This window comes from Tetrao urogallus (genome assembly GCF_951394365.1).
Source record: "Tetrao urogallus genome assembly, chromosome: 2".
In the NCBI taxonomy this organism is placed as follows: domain Eukaryota; kingdom Metazoa; phylum Chordata; class Aves; order Galliformes; family Phasianidae; genus Tetrao; species Tetrao urogallus.
The window spans coordinates 88,719,644-88,740,917 of NC_136814.1; the positions used below are offsets into that span (position 1 = coordinate 88,719,644).

General features: G+C 33.0%; 1 protein-coding gene across 1 annotated transcript in view; it reads left to right on the forward strand.

The window, feature by feature from the left end:
- The window catches only part of CSMD1 (CUB and Sushi multiple domains 1), a gene marked incomplete at both ends in the record, with an annotated part of 996,476 nt that overhangs the window by 695,180 nt on the left and 280,022 nt on the right, over positions 1 to 21,274 (forward strand). The window contains 3 exons of the mRNA XM_079550635.1: positions 6,947 to 7,034; positions 14,295 to 14,419; positions 15,224 to 15,345. Of these exons, the coding sequence (XP_079406761.1) occupies positions 6,947 to 7,034; positions 14,295 to 14,419; positions 15,224 to 15,345 (335 nt within the window). The remainder of the gene's footprint in view (positions 1 to 6,946; positions 7,035 to 14,294; positions 14,420 to 15,223; positions 15,346 to 21,274) is intronic.

Below are 21,274 nucleotides of genomic sequence, written 5' to 3' on the forward strand. Positions count from 1 at the left end.
GTGACTTATAGCAATTTTGCCATGACAATGTGGAAAATAAAATATAATCCCAGTTCCCTGTATGTTCTATTTCATAGGTAAAATATAGCTTACTTACAAATTATTGCTAAAACTAACATCACTTACTTCAAATAATATTTTAGTTAGGCTAGAATACAGATATTTAAGTATGCTAAAAAGGTAAATTTGATTTTTTTCCCTCCACAGCTCCCGAATGTGGAATTTCTTAGCTATGTGAAAATACATTTGTTTAGATTCTCTCATTGGTCCAGGGATAAAAATAAAATATAGTAAAAACCTTTTGTATATTATATATAATAGCTTTTATATAATATATACAATAAAAGCTGCTTTTTCTTTTTTTCTTGTTTTTTTTTTTTGAGTGAGAAGGCATGATTTCAAGAAAAGCTGTATTAATACGCGCACAGACTGAGAGCTGTGCGTCTGGCCAGCCTTAACTTGCTTCATTAAACTGGAATAAATCCTGACTTCAGCTTCAGAAAAGAGAGTAGGATTCATTCAAGGGAGAATTAGTCAAATTCCCTTAGGGTATCAAAACAGAACAAAACAAAGTAAGATTTTAATTTGCATATTTATGGACAAAACCACTATTGGATTTATGTAAGGGCAATTTATTCTCAGACCTTATGTTCACTCAGGAATAACGGGTAAGTAGGACTTACCAGCTGTTTTAGTTACAGCCTATATATGATTACAGGTAGCAGCTGGAGAACAGAATGCGTGAATATATGTAAATTATCTAGACTCTTTATTTTAAGCATGCGTTGACAGCAGCAGTCTAGTGGAATGATGATATGTGTATCTGAAGTGCTGGAGCTTATTCAAAACAGCTAGAAGAACTACCTTTAGTGAATGAAAATGATTTCTGTTTTCTATTGCATAAATGCATATGTCTGATCTGACTTTTAAAACAAGAGGAATTGTTGAACTTTCCTGACAAATTCTTCAAGCTAAAATACTCTTACAGGTGAAAATAATGGAGAAATGTAGTTTAAAATGAAATCTAGTATATATCTATGGATTGAATAATGAATAAAACAATAATTTCAAAGTCTTTTTAATCACTTTGAAGAAATAACATCAACTGAATGTGTGTTCTGGGCCCAGATTCACTTTTGGGTAGCTTTTTTCTCCTGGTATAATAGCCCAGATTGACCTTATGCAGCTAAGTCAGCTAGATAATGTTCACAGGTATTGTATGTTTTCTGTTCACAAGTATTTTAAATCGTAGAATCAAAAAATCACAGGATTGTGTGGAGTTGGAAAGGATCTTTAAAGGTCAGCCAGTCCACCTCCCCTCAGTGAGCGGGAATGTGTACAGTTAGATCAGGTTGCTCAGAACATTGTAATCAATTCATAGGTAAATTACAGAAAGAGTTTGAAGTGGCTTTTTGAAAGTTGTTTAGCTGTTGAACTACAAAACTTTCATTGCCATCCTTCCTTGCTTGTCTTTTCCTTCTGTCTTTCTGGGTTTCATTAATCTGCCAGTTTTTCATTAGAATTAGTTTCATGCAAGTGCTTCTATCTCAGACAGATTGTTATTATTCTGTTTCTCCTAAAAGCTTTACTTAAAGTCTATGCGAATTTGCTTTAAATATGTTGCACCATCAGTTAGTGTTAACAATAGTTATCCTCTCTTCTAGAAGACTGGATGAATTTATACCAAATAAATAAAATTATGTAGCTCCCTTTATATTTCTTTGTACTATTTAAATGTATAACTTTTTTTTGTCATGGTATTTTGGTTTCAGGTATTATTTTTAGTCAAATCTGTACTTTCTACAACATACATAATTTTATTGAATTATAAGGCAGTATATATTAATAAGCAAAGCTCTGATCTCTTTTGTGGTCTGATTTCCTTTATGGGGAATGGTGTTAAACTAAGACAGGTGAGGTTTAGGTTAGAAATTAGGAGGAAGTTTTTCACACACAGGGTGGTGACGCGCTGGAACAGGTTGCCCAAGGAGGCTGTGGATGCCCCATCCCTGGAGGCATTCAAGGCCAGGCTGGATGTGGCTCTGGGCAGCCTGGTCTGGTGGCTGGTGATCCCACACATAGCAAGGGGGTTGAAACTAGATGATCATTGCGGTCCTTTCCAACCGAGGCCATTCTATAATTTTATGATTTTATGATATAGCCATATAAATTAGGGTACATACTTAGTAATTTTCATGTATAATTTCTGCAAAAGACATAACAGGAAAAAGAAAGAGTTAAATCCGTTTTCTGTCCTCATTCACTGAAGTGTTCAAGAGACAAAACAAAAACTTTGTGAAGTAGTCAAAATTATGTAGACCAAAATTAGTAAAATGAATTTTTATGATCTTTTCATATAAAACTTTTTCCCCTTATATGACTGTGTCTCTTCTTTTAATAAAAGAATAAATAAAATGAAATACAGATTATTTTGGTGCATGTAAAAACATTGTCTATAAGTAAATTTACTCATGACTTTTACTTGCTGCTCTATTATTTGCATTAAGACACTATATTGAAATGGCTAATGCTTATGTGCTGCTTATAAATGCAACACATTGGAAGTCTCCTAGTAAATTTATTTGGAAAAAAAAAAAAATTATTCATTCGTTTTGATCTGCATAAGTAATAAAATTGAAAGCTTGAAATTGTCCTCAAGAGAGGGATAATTGAAAATTTCAAACATGCATAGCATAACTTATTGTGGAAACTTTGAGTCAATTAATTCTCTCTGTGACTGTACTTGAAAAATGAATTTTTGTAACCAAAGTTCTTTGTATTCACCTATTAATTCAAAATGTCTAGATAATAATAAAACATCCAGTGTATTCAGACATTTTATACAATTATAATCATATATACCTTTTCTCCATGTATTGTTATGCCAGGACATAACTACATATATTAAGCATATACATTTGTCTTTTCCAGCGACCACATTTTTCAAAGTTATGCACAAATAATTTCAAAGGCATTTGATAAAAAGTAATTGAAATGTTTTGTGTTCACTCTTGAAGCATAATTTTTTAATGACCAGAATGACATCTAGAATTGTTTAACTTGTTTAATTTTTTTTTTTTTTAGTTATGAATCACGCTTTTCAAAAATTAAAATGTAAATAAATGTAAATCTGCAGACCTTATGAATAATAAAGATGTGTCTCAATTAGTGTAGCTCTTATCCTGTTTCACTGACCCAGAGTCATTGCACTTATGGATGATTTCTTGGCTGGCAAGTGGCTGCTATTTACATGTCAGCTTTTATTTGCATCATAATAGAAAGATTAAGTACCCATTCTTTGTAAAATCTTGTTCAGTTTACCGGCTTGTCAGTCTCTGCTAGAAAAAGTGCCATTTCTTATTATATCTTTCCACAGTGCATTCTGGGGTCTTTTCTCTAACCTCCAGGCACTATTTGACAAGGCCATCTTATACGTGATTCTGGTAATTTTTGTTTTAATTTGAAAAGTATTCAAAACTGTTGAAGGAATGTGTGTACCTGAGTTTATATCCGTTTTATGTTTGTTTAAACCCAGAATATTTCTATGGGCTGCTGATATCTTTAGAAGAATGTGTAAATGACCAGAAAGACTGCCAAAACATGTAATATTTAAAATTTTGTCACTTCAAATACTTTTTCTGATGTTAATCTCATGGAATATGCACCATATTCTGTCGCTGATAATTACTTGAATAACTGAGCAGAATAGTATGAAGAATTATCATGTAAAGCAATATCATATTTTCATATTTGACAGTATTATACATACCTGAAATTAGTTTTTACAATAAAAAGGTTATACCAAAAGTATATGAAGACTATATTGTGACAGGCTGGTTTTGCGAGTTAGAAAACACACTTTGGCGTGTGGTTAAGAACTCTTCAGTGCCCTAAATTTCTGTGTCATTAATTGTACCTTTCTTATGATTTCACAGAAAAAAAAAAAGAATTAGTCATGGTCTTTTCCATGGGAAAATAGGACTAGAGGGAATGGCCTTGAGTTGTGATATTAGGAAAAACACGTTCTCTGAAAGAGTAGTCAGGCGTTGAAACAGGCTGTCCAGAGAAGTGATGGAGCCTGGAGTTTTTCAGGATAAAGGTAGATATTGCACTGAGGGATGTGGTTTAGTGAGCATGGTGCTGATGGGTTGACGGTTGGACTAGATGATCTTGGAGGGCTTTTCCAACCTTAATGATTCTATGATTCTGCAAAAGATTGGGCATGTGATTGAATGAATTTGAAGATTTTTTAGAGAGGATTTCTGAGAAAGTCTGAATGATGAAATATGTTCTGGATTGGAGATGATCAAATGGGAGATGGTACTTTTTTCTACATCTCAGTAGCAGTGGATAATGGTCAGAAGCTGTGGAAAAGGGGAAATTAGATAAGACTAGAAAACAGGAAGAGAAAGCACTGGGATTTGCTTCAGTATCTTTTCATCTGTTTTATGTTTGAATGATAAATATAAAAAAAAATTAAAAAATACTGACAGATAAGGCTTTTAATTATAATAACAAATAACCCCATGTATGCACTAAAGATTCTGGTGTTTCAGAGTGGTAAACACTCTGAAATTAGTTAATGATTGCATTAATTTGTGAAATTCTTTTTTTTTTTTTTGCCACATGGAAAGACAGAAACAGACAGGCTTGTTTTATAGGGAATTTGATTTATTTTGTTATGACAGCATGTCATGCAGCCACCATCTGTTAAAAAACACTTGACAGTTCATTGTGGAAAGCAGAAGGTAAAACTTAGGCCATGTTTAGCGAGGGCTGCAGACATCTTGAAAGATGTGCTGAGTTCCAGACATATGACACCTGCTCTGTTTCAAGAAGTACTTCTCTGTTCAAATGGTAGCGTGATAGTGATGTGTGAATGTATTGACAGGGGAAAATAGTAGCTGAGAGAAAAATTTCGCAACTATGAATTTCCATCTGGGGGAATCAGAAACTCTGTGCTACGAATAAGGTTTCAATCAACATTTCCTGGTGTTCAAAGCAAAATATTTATGCAATTTGCATATATATCTGCATTGCACTACAATTCTTTTGTATTTAAACAGTATAGAAAATGCAGTGTTCTCTACCTTGTATTACAGCTGTTATTATAAGGCTTAAGTTTAGAGATGTTGATATGTTCAATAACTATCAAATGGCTTATTTTCATTTTTTGGCGATTTCATACTCAAAGTTGAACTGCACTTTCACTAAAACAACTACATTGCTGTGCCAAAAAGTTGTGGTTTTTTTGTTGCTGTTTGTTTATTTTCCTGTAAAACTGAAGAATTGTTAGTGTGAAGTTTATTTTAAAGTGTGTAAGTGTTCAAGTAGGCTGCTTATTTAGCAAGATTGTTTTTTGACTGTAACAGCATTTCAATGCTGATACTTCTTGAGAAACTACAAAATTAACTTCTCAGATTAAAATGCATGTTTACTAGCTAGTAGAAATTTGTTTTCACAACCCTATTAACATACACACACACACACACACACACAAAAATCTATTAATCCAACTTATATTAGGGAAACTACCAAGATTAGACTCTCAGTCTGGATGCTTTCAAGATGGCAAATTTAAAGAGGTTTTGTTTTGTTTTGTTTTTAGCTGAACTGTATTTTTTTTTCCAAGCATTCCTGATACTTATTTATCAGGAAACATTTTTTTTCATGTAAAATAAGTTTCTAATTTTGTCTGCAAATTCATTTTCTGATTATCATAATCTTTCATCACCTAGCACAAAGAAAGATTTCTGGGACTATACACAATTACTGTTGTTAAAAAATGTGGACAAATAGATTATTCCTTTTCTCAGCTTTTAAAACATGTAATGTGCCACAATAAAACAACAACAACAACAACAAAACAGAACATAAATAAATGTTAAAATATTAAGTGTTGCATTTTCTTTAAATAGAAGGTGAAGTCAAACATTTTGGTAATTATAACAGCTTTAGCTGTAGTTATATTTTTGTAGTACTGCAATACATCTTTTTTTTTGTTTTAATCTCTTGGGAAACTTTGGATTTCATGTAAGTTAATGGTCCCTGATGTAGCTGAAGATTTTATTACCGTTTAATAGTACATATCATGCTTGTGACTATTCTTTCTGCCATTGTATTCAATTTGAAAGTATGTCACTGTGAACCAGACGCATTTTGTGTCTAATCTTTCATCACCTTTCATCTGTAATTCATTCAAGTTTGTACAGTTTATTTTATGAAACTAAAATATTCCAGCTGTTTTTCGTTTGTTTGTTAATTTTATTTAAGAAGAACATTTTGCTCTGTCCTTAAACATTCTCAAAAATCTTTTAAGATGGAAATGTAGTCCTCAGATTTCTACTAGTGCTTTTCTTCTGTGGGGAAAACAGAAAGATAAGAGTGTGTAGCAATGTATAAACATATGTATGTATATATATGTGTGTATGAACACATATGAAAACATAAGTGTATTCAGGTTTTCTATATATTCTGTATATTCAGTGTTGTGTTGCATTACATTATATCATCTTCAAAATATTTGTTTGTTACAGCTTGGACCTTAGTTTTTGTATATTTCTAATCTTGCTTAATTTTTTTGGACTGCAATCACACAGTGGTACTTTGCAAGTATTTCAGAAAATGACTTCACAAATGTTGTTTTTCCTCTCCGAGAAGTGCCATGGGTGTTAGGGTATCCATAAAAAGATGACTGACTACAGAAAATCAATCATTTATTATTTTTGAGAAATAAAACATATTTGTTGGTGGTGGGTTTTTTCATCATAATCAAAATAAACAGTACACCCAATAAATCTATTCTATGGGGCTTCTTTCAGTCAAAATTGATATCATTCAAGGAAAGAAAATAGGAATATGCATGTGGCCATAGAAGTTAAAATATGGGAAAAGTGAAGAGTCATCTTTTAACCTACATGAATAATTTTTTTTCTTCACTTTTCAGTGACGCAGGGTGGGGATGCAGTTGCATCTGATACATGTCCTGATCCTGGAATTCCTGAAAATGGGAAAAGAGTGGGCTCTGACTTTAGGTAGGTATATTTAGTTTTATATATGCCCTAGAGGAAGATATTCATAGCTACAGAATATGCAACTAGAGGTATACATAGTTTCCCAATTTTTTAATGTATTGAGTCTTTGTCAGAATAATTCCAGTTCATTGCAGGTCTTGATTGTTTTCACTTTTTTTTTCCTGTTGTTTGTTTTAAAAAATAAATTTTGGATCCCGATATTCTTTTCTGTATGTGAAAAAGCAGACCTCTCTTCACAGCATAAAAGAGTGTGGTGAGAGAATTGTTTGTTTTTCCACTATTTAAAGATGTTGGAAGTCTTGAGAATCGAATGTTGTGTCCAATACTTTTTTGTTTGTCTTTTTTGCTGTAACATTTATCTAAAAACAAAAAAGTTGAAGTCAAGTGGACTACTGTATGGGGAAGAGGAAGGTTTCTCTTTCATTTTCTGGGGGGGGAAAGACAAAAAGATTTTAACCCTTAAGCAAGGCAATTGAACCTCTGGCTCTTGCACAGATTTATAAATCACTCAGAAGGAATGGAAAGGAAAATTTTATAGGAATTAGAATTTTGCAAAGGTCTTTGTAACTGCAGAAAACAAAGTCAATCAGACATATTGCTCCTCAAAGAAATGGCATAATGGAAAGGTGAAGAATAATTTTAAAATGTATTTCTGACTACCTTTTCCTGGATTTTTCTCTGTTTACCCTCAAATTAAATTGAAAGGTCATGAACAACTAGAATACTGAGAGAATCAATTATATGCAGTCATAATTTCACTACCAACTTGATCCTGACTAAATGATTTCTAACAAATAATGAACTAAGTTTTTCAATAAATATGCTACAGAAAAATAAGCTGTCCAGAAAAATATTTACTACATAACTGTTCTTTATATTATGATTCAGATTGGCATATACAGTTGCTGCAAAGGAAACTGTATGCTAAAAAGATATAGTATTCATTCCCTCTCCAAACGTCTGCTGTTTTACTAAAACGTGTAAGTTTTACCTTCATATTAACTAATGCTTGGTGCATTGATGAGGGAAACATCAGTTGGTAGATGACTAGGTAAAAATGAGATACTAAAATACAACCCTCTCTCAAGATGTATTGTGATGTTTGTGCATATTCAGCTGAGCAAAACTTGCATATATACAGTTATTTTGGAGAATATTTTGCTTTAGTATATGTACTAGGTATATATAACTTTTGTCTCCTTTGTTTCAGTGCTCTCTGCAGTATGTAAAGTGTACATTTTCAATTACACTTCAATTTAAAATTTTACAATTCTACAATTCTTCTGAAATCCTCTAAATAAGTACTTAGTTGAAAGAATAGAAATCAGCATATAGGATCACTGTTACAAGTGAAGAGAAAAAAGCAATGATAAAGATGTAACCCCCTAGTCTAAATGTTTAATGCAAAATTGATTTGCACTGGAGGTTAATTCCCACTCCATTAACTGTAGGCACACGAATGATTTCAGCAGGTCAGGAGGGTGAGGAAACCTGAGCACATGATACAACAGGGCTCACAGAGCTGGTTTTGCTCACTCTCACAGAATCTGAAAAAACTCATTGCTGTCCTCAAGCTACTTTTCATGAGGGCATAAAAGAGAAAGCTGGATTCTTCTCAGAGGCACACAGTGACACAGCAGGAGCAATGGACCGAAGTTGAGACTTCTAGATAAAGGAACTTCTAATGCGTGTGTGTGTGTATATATGTGTATATATATGTGTGTGTGTGTATATATATGTGTGTGTGTATATATGTGTGTGTGCATATATATATATATATATATATATATAGTGCATATATATATATATATATATATATATATATACTATTATGGTGATCAAACACTGACGGAAATTACCCAGACAATTTGTAGAATTTTCATCCAGGAAGGCATTCAGAGCTGAGGTGAACAAGGCCCTGAGCATACTGTCCTAACTAAATTTGCCTGGAGTGTATGTCTTTAGACTGGATGTTCACCAGAGGCTTCTTTCAACCTGATTCATTCCATGAATATCTCTGAATCTTGTGCAGATTGTATGTGATTATGACACAATTTGGACTGAGGAGAATCTCATCTAGTTATGGTCCAAGCCTGTGTCATACAATCGTTAAGCAACAACTGCACATGCAGTCTGGCAGGTCTAAGCACTGATAAGCTGGAAGATGATAGGAAAGACAGTTAATTTCTTTTCTTCTCTAGGCTGTAGCCTGTAACTTGGAAGAGAAAGGGATATAAATTTATTTTGGTGAAACATACACACATCCAAACTTCATTGAAGAGCTCAACACTTAATATTCATTAAATATTAAATGTAATATTAAAAAGGGAAAGCCCCAAAGAAACTTAAAGCACAAAGTATATTTTAAGATGTCCGAGGCCATCTAATGTCAAAGGACCCCAACAAACGTACATAACTGTATTTTGACATCAACTTCTAATGACTGAATGTGAGTTAACAGTATCTTAAGTGTCTGGAGTCTACTTAAAGGCATTGCTTACCAAGCTGACAGAGCAAGGCTATTTCCCTTTTCTTTTTTTTTTCTCCATTCAGCCTCTGATACTACTTTCATTTCAATCAATGTATCTCATTCTTTCTGAGGACAATTGAATATATAAAGTATGCAAAATTAACACAAAGGTAATAATATGATATAATTCCACAAATATAAGGTATGATAAATAAAAAGTTAATGTAATTTGATAATTTGCTATTTACCATGCCTCCAATTCCGAATATTATCTGAAACAATAAATTTTGTTTTGCATCTATACCTTACTTGTTACTTATTATTACTAATTATGCAACAGCAAATGTTTTTCATGTATGATAAACTAACTTTTTTAACAGCAATTTAAAAGACGTCATCTATTTTAAAGTCTATTTGTCTACATATATTGGTGTTTGAATAGATCAGTTTGATGGAATAGTTTTTCTTTCTCAGAAATGAAAAATTTATTTCTTCCAGTTTTTAGGAAAAATAATGATATTGCTTGCATATCTCCAATGCAGGGAAACAAAACTCTGTGGAGTGTAAAAAGCGATTTTTTTCTTCCTTTTTTTAAGAGACAAGTATAAACACCAAAAGGAGATATTGTTCTTGTCAGGAGAATCCAAGCTGTGGATATAAGTCAAAACTGGAACATATGAAAATTCATGTTACTCAAAATATTTGCCAGTCTACTGAAGGACATGTTGTCAGTAGGACTGATGGAAAGGCAGAGGGTTTCTTTCTAAGTCAGCATGATACTCAACTGATTCAGTGATTACAAGTTTTTTGAAAATGGTTTAATTGTTTTCACTACAATAATGACATTCATTCTAAAATAATGAAGCAGAAAAAACGCATTGAAATCCTCTTCCTGCCATACTTTTACTGAGTTCAGTTCAGGATGTAGAGGAAGTGAGTTTTAGTGATTTCAAATAAGCGAGTGGACATTTGGATTCATTTTGAGGAAGAAAAGTTCCTGAGGATTTAGCAGGATGAATAAGGACATAATAAATGCAATTTTTAAAACTATAAAATCCCATTTTATTTTTGTGGAAGATCTGAAAACACTATTTGACGAAGCAAATTCTCACCTACAAACACTAATTTTCAACATAGTCACCACCATTAGCTGTTCAACAGTAATGAACAAGAGCATGTGTGCTGTGCTTGTAAAAATCTGCAGCAATGACAGTTACCCACTGTTTCACAGCTGCTATGTTGTTGTCGTTGATAAGAAAATGTTGCCCACACAGTCCATATTCCACTGATCCAAACACATGGAATTCGGAGGGAGCCAAAATCAGAGTATACAATGGGTGTGGTAGGAAAGCCCAGCTAAGACTGGCAGTGTGTCAGTGGTATTATCAGGGGACCTGATCCAGGTCTATAAATATCTAAGGTGTGGGGGGCAGAATGGCGAGGCCAGACTGTTTTCAGTGGTGAGTGGAGACAGGACAAGGGGTAACGGCCGGAAACTGCAGCATAGGAAGTTCCGCACAAATGTGCGCAAGAACTTCTTTACAGTGAGGTGACGGAGCACTGGAATAGGCTGCCCAGGGAGGTGGTGGAGTCTCCTTCTCTGGAGATGTTCAAGACCTGCCTGGATGCCTACCTGTGCGACCTGCTGTAGGGAACCTGCTTTGGCAGGGGGTTTGGACACGATGATCCCTGGAGGTCCCTTCCAACCCGTACAATTCTGTGATTCTGTGATTATTGTGTTGCAAGAAAAAGGTTGTCTTCTTCTCTGGCCTGACTCTGGAAGTTTGAGCCTTCATCTTAGTGTTGCAAACGTAGAATAATTAAGGTTGGAAAAGACCTCTAAGATCATGTAGTTCGACTGTCCACCTACCACCAATATTGCCAACTAAATCATGTGCCTATGCACTACCTCTACTTCCTTAAATACCTCCAGTGATGGTAACTCCACCAGTTCCCTGAGCAACCTGTTCCAATACCTGACCACTCTTTCAGAGAATAAATTCTTCCTAATATCCAACCTGAACCTCCCCTGGTGCAATTTAAGGCCATTCCTTCTATTCCTATCTATAGTTACCTGTGAGAAGAGGCTGACCCCGATCTTGCAGGAGCCTCCTTTCAGGTAATAGTAGAGAACAATAATGTCTCCCCTGAGCCTTTTCTTTTCTAGACTAAACAATACCAGTATGCTCAAACATTCTCCATGACATTTGTGCTCCTGTCCCCTCACCATGTTCGTTGCCCTTCTCTGGCCGTGCTCCATGGCCTCAGTGTCTTTCTTGTAATGGATTCTTTAAGTCAAATTTTAACCTTTTCTAATAATTCACAAATTTTGCTTTGATACAGTTGAAATTCAAAGTAGAAGAAAAAAATGAGCAAAATATTTTCTTGTGTACATAGAGAATAAAGCAAAATAAAACACTTGCAGTGTCTTCAGGTTATCTCAGTGACTACGGAGGTAAGGATGAGAACAAAATTTACAAACACTCATTTTTAACAATTTGAAATTGTGTGAATTAATAATTTGCATTGAAATTGCAGAAAAAATGTATTGAAATAGTGCTTTAGATGTCCCTCTATTTTTTTTTAAGGGAAACCGTCAAACATAATCAGTGAGAGGCTCAGCAATTCAAGCCTCACTTAGGGTATAAGAATTCATGTTGTAGAGTATATCAAGCCATTCTGATATGCTTATTAGTTACATCTGATTTTCTGGGAACAGAAGGTACTCTAGGGACTCAGCTTGCTTAACATTCCTTTTTATCAACCGTTCTTATAAACATCTAAAATTATGTGTCTCTATTTGCATTTTATGTGTTATATAATAAGTTTTTAATTATATATACATTTTATATTTTTTATTCAGGCCTTAAAGTATCATGATTAGATAAAAAGTAGAATAAAAATCTTAATCTCATGCCTTCATGAAATTGTTTTAAAAGCATTTCGCATATGGATGCAAATTTACAGTATCTTTCATTCTTTACATGGTTTATAATCTGATTGTCTCAATCTCCATTCTGCACTATTTAGAACTTGCAGAATATTTTTCCAATACCAATTTAATTATTTTATCATATATCATTTTTTTCTGGAAGTGTCTGTTTTCAGAAAAATCATTATAAGCATAAATCTGATCTAAAATTTAATTAGATTTTTTAAAATTACATTCAAAAGATTGTACTTGTTAATGTCTGTAGCTGGCATTCAGTTTTCTCTCCACCTTGAGTCTAACACTGAGAAGCTTTTCAATTCTTGTTTTTACCGTGCTCTTCAAACTGATGATTTGGCTTGATTTTTTCGTTATTTTTAATATGTTTTTAATATGCTTCAGTCATCATGTTTTATTTCATGTCACTTAGCTTATTCTCAAACATTACAAAAGATGATATCCACTGTGTAAAAATATTGCATTTTCATATTTCCAGACATCAGAGAAAATAAATATATACATGCTCTATAAATAGTAAAACAAATAGAGTCATCGTAAGTGTATATATGAAAGTAGTAAAATTTTATGTTTCCCTTTATTTCTTATTAATCAATGTTTATCCTTATGCTTGTTAATTTAAAGTATGTATTTGGAATATATATATATATATTTTTTTTTTTCTGAAGGGTTTTAAGAATGTTCTGAAGGAAAGCAGACTATGGCAAATGTAAAAATAACTTTTAGAAAGTTTTTCTACTCAAAGGATTTAGTGCATTTCCTATTAACTACTGAAGGAAGAAATCAATATGCTCCCCACCCTTGCTTTTTTTCGACACCTAATAGCTCAAGCACCAAATATTAGCAAAATTGGTTTTTAAAGTTTTCCTAGACTTGTAGCATCTCATTCAAATTTTAATATATAAATAAAAAGAAAGATCCAATTAAAGTTATGTGAAGGAAATATAGCAGCACTTCATAATAAGTCATCAAATTTGTCTTTGGGGTATCTTCTAGAAAACAGAATACTTGTTCTTGAAGGGTGGAAACAGACTGAATGCTAGTGATTATATTAACTTTTCTCCACAATACAGTTTCAGCAGCTTTCTGATTGCTGTCCTGCAATCCCCTGGTGTATAGGACTCTATGACTCTCTCAGAGTGAGAAATCTGTTTTATCAAGATGCCTTGGTTCACAACGTGAAATAAACAAATAAGAATTTTCAAGAGCAAGAAAACGAGCGGCAGAATTGGTTGTTTATGCTTGGGAACAAAGAATGTCACAAATAATTGAAATGCTTTGAGGCAGAAAGAAATTTATGGAAGCAGAAAGTTCAGTTCTCTTTTGGAAAGCTCTCTGACATGCATCAACTAGATATCATTTATAAACTCTCATAAATGTTGGACAGCATTCTTCAAAAAAAATTCCACAGAAAAAAAGTTATGATATTTAAAAGCTGCTAGTGTAGCAGCAGTGCTACAATCCTAATAAAAGTTAGGATTTTGCACAGCTTTCAGAAAATGTGAAGTTGAAATTATTTATGGAATAAATCTTATCTGAAAGAACACTGATGACGTATTTTTTTATGCTTACTTTGAAGTCATTAATAAAAGCATGAAAACTAATATCACAATTGCATTATATTCCTGACATGATTTCTTAAAATAGTGGACAAAGTGAACATAGTATACTTGTTCTGAATAGTTTAGGATAGCTTTTTATGTAGGTAGTAATGATGAAGTAAAATTTCCCATCCTAATTTCTTTGTTTGGACCTGGAAAAGCTGTGATATATTTATTTTGTGTGTGTTTGTTATTTAAAATATATTGTAATTATTTCCTTTTTCCTCCCATTTTTCTCATAGGGTGGGTGCAAGTGTGCAGTTTTTCTGTGAAGATAACTATGTGCTGCAAGGTTCTAAGAGCATCACTTGTCAGAGAGTGACAGATACACTGGCTGCCTGGAGTGACCACAGGCCAATTTGCCGAGGTAGGAACTGTTCTTGGGAATTTTTCCAGAAGTTTGGAAGGGTAATTCATCATTTCTGTTTAGAAATGCAATGGAATGATGTTTGAAAGAAAACACAAGTTGTTTGTTTTTAATAACTTGTGATATTTGATTTTCTCAATTTTTTTTTTTTTATATTTTAGAAAATGTATCCTTAATGCTGTTTGGAAAGTAACTTAATTTATAAAGAAGTTTATTTTCAGAATTATTTAGATGAATATGACTCTGAGGAAATATGACGGGTTATACTATGCTTTATAAAAAGGCCACTGCCCAAAACTATTTTATATTTCTTCCTAATTTTGTTTGCTCTACTCTAAAGAGCTACGACACCACAGATTTTAAAGTTGGGCTAAGGATATACTGTTATATAGATCTGTACACTATCTAGACTTCTGCAACTGCAAAGAACTCAGAAAGGAGAGTAATGGCACTTTCACGTAAATACACTCTTGTACACAAAAGACTCCCTCCAACCACTGAGAGAGGTTCAATACTCACTGTTTGGTTCACATTAAACAGAATATTTATATGCTAAATGAAGTTAATTTATCTAAACTGAGAATACAGAAATGTAAGTTCCTCTAATTTTGTATTTTTGTGGTGTTTTTTCTTTTTTTCTTTCTTTTTTTTTTTTTTGACAGGACTGAACATCTTTATTTATGGTGTTTCAATTTGGTAATTCTTTTGCAGCAAGTTTTAATTAATGATAAGACAATTTTATGAAGTTTAGTTTAAATAAAGCAACTTGTCAAAAATAATCTTATTTCCTGTTTGTCATTTTAGCTAGAACATGTGGTTCTAATTTACGTGGACCAAGTGGAATTATTACATCACCAAATTATCCAGTTCAATATGAAGACAATGCACACTGTGTGTGGGTAATTACAACAATAGATCCAGAAAAGGTACGCTTTTTCTCTGTCTTAATTTAAACTCTAGAATTATGAATCTGTGTTAAAAATGTTTCAAACATATTTGATAACAAATCTGAGAACACATGTCTGACTGTAGGCATTCATCTACTTGCAAATAATCAGACTAGAAACATTTATATATATATTTATATATATATGAATATATATATAAATATATATATATATAAATGTTTATATATATATATAAATATATAAAATAATATATATATATTAGAGCACAGAAAAAAAAATGGATTCATTAATATCTGTGAAAATGTCCACTTGGAATAATAAGTCACTGTTACAGTTTCCAAATTGTATATTTTTAAGTGAAATTCATAAGATCATATTCAAAATCATGTATTTCTAAATCAATTGAAGATTTTTCAAACTGCTTCTTGATACTTATGTGTCATTCAATCTAATCATAAAGAGTAGGCATATATCTTATTACATTGTCTAGTGTAGTTAACCACTTTACTAACATGCCTAATTTCTTTTTTCAAGCTACTGTTTCCCAAGAATAAGTTCTGAATATAGGATATAAATAATTATGCATAAAATAGTAGCAATATTTTAATTTAATATTATTATTACACTAGAATGTACCAAGATATGTATTATGAAAAACAGGCAAAAATATAAAACTCTCACATGAGCCATTTTACTGCAGATAGATTTTCTCTAAAGAAGAAACTAGCAATAGAAACAAACTGAACTATTGTATTTTATTTAGTGTGGAAATTAGAAGTGACTGTGAATGAACTTTGTCTACAATTTAATGACTTTAAAGTTGAAGTGTTAAGCTACTTGGCATTTTTGAGTATTGATAACCATCTTGAATATAAAAATATCTGACATAGATCATACATATTTTCAATAAGATGTAGTCTATTTTGCAAAATGCAGTGTATTTTGAGAGAAAATATTGTTGTAGGTTAAAAGAAAATGCATGAAATTAGTGCCAAGAAAATTGAGCCTTAGTACCTTAAAGATTTATTTATTCAGATCTTTTTCATTAATGTTTTATTTTAATTTTTTCCTTGACTTTTCATGAGTTCCAATTATCATATTAATGATAAAATGAAGATGTAATCTCCTTGCTGAATGCAAGAGTTTTTAACTGTAATAATACAAAAAATTGGTACAGGGTAGCAGTATTTATTGAGCTGTACATTGCATAAACTGTGGAGGCTCAGACTTGTGTATTAGGTGTACACTAGGCTAAGTTTTGTTATTTTGCACATGTTCTATTCATTCTATAAAATATATCTGTTTCTCAACAGATTTATGGCTTTCATAGAATAGACCTCAGTAAGATTGGTGTGGATAAATTTGTTGCTCTATTTGATAGACTTGAAAAGGCACTCTACAGTAGTATTCTGTGGGCAGGTTGGTAGTTCATCAATATGGTGTAGGAAGAGCACATGAATGATAATTCTTATGTTACATTTGAAATGAAGAGGAATTAATAAAAGGTTTGATGCTTTCACTGAGAAAGAAGTCCACAACAGTGGAAAACAACAGTGGGAAACAATATGTAAAGCTTCAAGACTTTTAATATCAAACTGTTTATCGGATATGATGGGTAATAGGGAATGAAGTGTATGTTAGTAGTCTTAGGTTTGTGTAGCAGTGAAACAGGAAAAGATTTTTCTTCACTTTATGCAGCTCTTGCATTTATTGGCTTTGGAACCATGATGGCTATGAACGTGAAATCTTTAAATCAGACATGTTGAAGGCATACAATCTTCTTAATTTTTTTTCACATGGCCTCTACATCACCTTTATCAATATGTATCAAATCCGGTACTGAGATTTCAATCCCCAAATAACTAAATCTGAAGTTAGCATATGTCTCTTAGGATAAAAGATAGGAAGGAAAATGCTTTTACTTCACAGTTAATTTCACTCAAATGAAATTTATTTTTCTTCTGAAAGAATTTGGGTAGATTTTAATCCCTGACTTCTGTGGGAGTTATGAATGACAGACCTCCTGAAAACTGAACTATGTATTGAAGACTTGAACTTAAACTGAGGAGCCTACTATTTTGCCCTTTAGACTTGAAAATACTTATGAAAATGCTTAGTATCCATACTTCACTTTTCACTGTTTTCCAAGAACGTAGATAGATTGTGACATTTTATTGTGTGTTTAAAATTACTTTTGGCTTACTCTAGGGAATGAATTCATCTTTTTCTCTAGTTGATTTATATATAGCATTTTACATGATAAGACAATATTTCCTTTTAGCGTTAAATTTAGTGCAGTGCAAGAATGTAACTTATTTGAGGCATACTTCCACAAAAGAGTAAAACATAATATGCTGACAAATTTTAATAAATATTTTAAAATTAACTCATTGCATTTTACAAATGTCACATTTTGTTGCTGGTTATTGTTAAATGAAAATTAAAACTGATTTTTACTTCCTGTGAGGACAGTGGTATGATTACAGGATTTTAACCAACCCTGTCAAAATCATTATTACTTAGATATTTTTCTAACAGAATTTTAAGTTGTTTCATTCTTTTGCCGTTTGAAAGCACTTCTGTTAATGCTGTGCTTATTTTGAAGAGTTGATTTTTTCCTTCCTTACATTTGGTTTCCTCTGGGTCCCAATGTAGCAACTGCTGCTTAGCATCCTACTAAGCCATATATTTACAAATATGACTTTATGGTATTCTTCTGACTCTTTGTAAAGTATGTGTTGTAAGTTATATGGATTGTTAGTAATTCTACATTTTTTTAATTATTCCATGATTATGCAATTTCTCAACTTTTTAGAAACAGTTACTTTGGAATTTTCTTCTGAGGTCTTACTGGTCTGTTGCCATAATATTTCTCTTGCTGTTAGTATTATGTTTTCAGTATGTTGTAAGGATAATTCTGTTCCTTATTATTTCAATTTGTTCTCCAAGGCTGTGCATTTTGTTTATTGTTTTGCTTCTGTAACACTGTCTTGGATCTCCTGCTGCTTTCTGTGTTCTGTGATAATATTTCTAGATGTAATGGGTCTGATTTTCAGCTGTAGTGTCTATAAGATGTTAAAGTTCTGTGGTCCTTTTCAGCAAGGATTCATAGTTTAGTACAGTATTTTTCTGACTGGGGGGATATGTAATGAAAGCACAAATTTCTTTTGTGCTTTTTTTTTTTGTCTTTTCAAATATATTAAAACTTTTTTTTTTCCATACTTAAATATGCACGGTTGTTCATGCCTATGCATATCAGATCAGTAGAAAACATGTCATAATGATATTATTTCTTATTTCTAGGATGTTCCTCAAGAAGTTATTACTATTTCCTTTTTTTTTTTTTTTCTTTTTTTTCCTGTTTTGCTTCTCAAGTTTCTCTCAGCACCATCTCTTCTGTATAGTGTTTCTGCCTTATATTTATATGGCAGACTTACACCACGGACATAGGAAAGGATTATTTTGAAGAGGACTGACAGATAGAATTCTGTTGGCTTGATATAATCTAACTGCAATTCCTTTTAAATTATTAATTAGATTTTTCTAGAAAATTCACTGACGAAATTATGGCATTTGTCTTAGTTATATCACTGCTCATCCTGTACTGCTAAAACATTTGAGCTTATAGCAGTTTGATTTTTATTTTTATTTTACATTAGTAGGATTTTATGGAGGATTATAATACATCGTATTAATTTAGCATAAATATAAATGAAATGAAATTGCTACAGTGTATGCATATGTATGTCCTGCACAGCCTTTTCTTGTCAAAAATATTACTTTTAGTTTTCTATTTAGGAAATTATTTTAGATGCCTCTTAAGTGTGCTACTTTCCCTTTGTTTCAGTTAAAGTTAAAGACAGCTGAGATTCCAGGAATTGTTAGGAAGCTAAGGCTCACAATCTCAAATACTTTATAACTCTTGCAATACAGATCAGTGGCCTTTCTTGCAATTAAACATGAATACCATCTTCATTAGGATGGAACATGGTAATACTGATTTTTTTTTTTTTTTTTTCCTCCAAAATAAAAACCATATGTCACGATTTCAGAATTTCCTCATAGTTTTATAAATAGTACTACTTAAGTATTCTTTACTGCAGTCTCATCAAATAATGCTGTCCCTCACATTTATCATAGATTATGTAGAAATAATTTGTGTAGACCTGGCACAGCTCACATTTACTGCATAAGGAGACAAGTGCTACAGACTAATTTATGCACGTATAGTCTTGTGTTACTTCACAATAGCATGTTCATTTATTATGCAAATGTTGATGATGCAAATTGTCAAAATCTCTTGTGCATGATGCTCACTGATCTTTTGCTGAGTATAGTTTATTCTGAGAAAATGCCAGCTGACCATTCACAGGTAAATAATAGGATTTTCTTAAGAAAATCAAAGACTGTATAGTCAAGTATACGTATAGAAAAAATAATCAGATTTTTTAAAGTGTATTAGTATTTTCTAAAAATTATTATGATACTTTTCAGTCTTTTTTTAGTGATGCTAGATGTGGTATTTGGCATCGCTGCAAATAGAAGCTTCCTGGTATTCATATAGTAAATTACTGCCAGGATTTCATTTAATTAACCCACCATGACATATTACTAAGTAGGAGATTCATATTACAAGAGACACTGGGGAGAACAGGAGGACCAATGGAGGTCCAATAAATGGAGGACCAAATCATCACACGTATGTTAAGATGCACAGATGTTAAATTTGTTATAACCACTCACAAGGAGCAAAGTTCTCTGGGTCTTCTGTGCTGCAGGAACTGACACATCTACCTGGATAGAGCTTCTGAGGGAATGTGTGGCAACCAAAGTCTCGGGCTGCAGGCTAAGACCAAGTTTTCTGTCAGTGTTTGGTGGCAGCAGTGAGCACAGCTTTGGGAAATACATTTGGGTAAAAGAACTGCTTAACCTGGGAACAGAGATTCAGGAACAGATGGGCAGGCTGAGGAGCATCAGGAATTTTGAGAAGGGGGAACCAGACTGAAGAAGGGAACCTAAGAGACAGAGAGGAATGGAAGCAGGTTTTATCTTAGATTTGCAGGCAAATGCCTTCTCTTGCTGCCTCACCTCACCTTCCCAGGTGCCCTTATTCACAGATTTGAGGCTTTAGAACTTAATGGACAGGCAAATGATGATGTGGATGATGGTCCACCTAGGTTGTAGGGGTCAGCTATGGCTAGTCAGCTTACTGCCTGTATCACAACTACCTTCATCAAGAAAGACGGAAGGATTATAGTCATAGATGACTCCCCTCTGAGGGGAACAGAGAATCCAGTGTGCCAAGCAGATCCACCCCATAGGGATATCTGCTGCCTTTCCGAGGCTCAGGTAAGAGATATTACTAGAAAACTCATTAGCCTTATATTGACCTCTGCTTATTAAGCATTATTATTTTTTCATGTCAGCAGTCTTGAAGTAGAAAGAAAAGTACAAGGGCAGTCAAAGAGGACTTCAGGGCTTTTAGATGATTGGTTAAGGAATCAGGGACGTAGAACCATTAAAGTTGGAAAAGACCTGTAAGATCATTCTGTCCAGGATCAGACAGACCCAGCTGATCAATATGTGGCTCCAAGACTGGTATAGCTAACAGAATTTTGGATTTTTCAGTCGTGAGGCCTGCTGTGATGAGATGCATCTCAGATGTAAAGGGTTTTTGTGCAGCAATTAGCAGAGCTGATTGATAGAGCTTTAAACTAGAAATGAAGGGGGAAAGGCGTAAAGCCAGGCTCACCAGTGATAAGCTATATGACAGCACACTAGACAGACAGGTTGTCTTTGTATCCAGACTTAATCGTTTGAAACAAGAAGTGAACTAGAATTAAATAGTTTGAATGAATATGACCAGATACCTTTTCAGTTAATTGTGTCTTCACACATATTGAGAGGAAGTATTGCCTTCTGATTAAAAAAATAAAATAAATTGGTC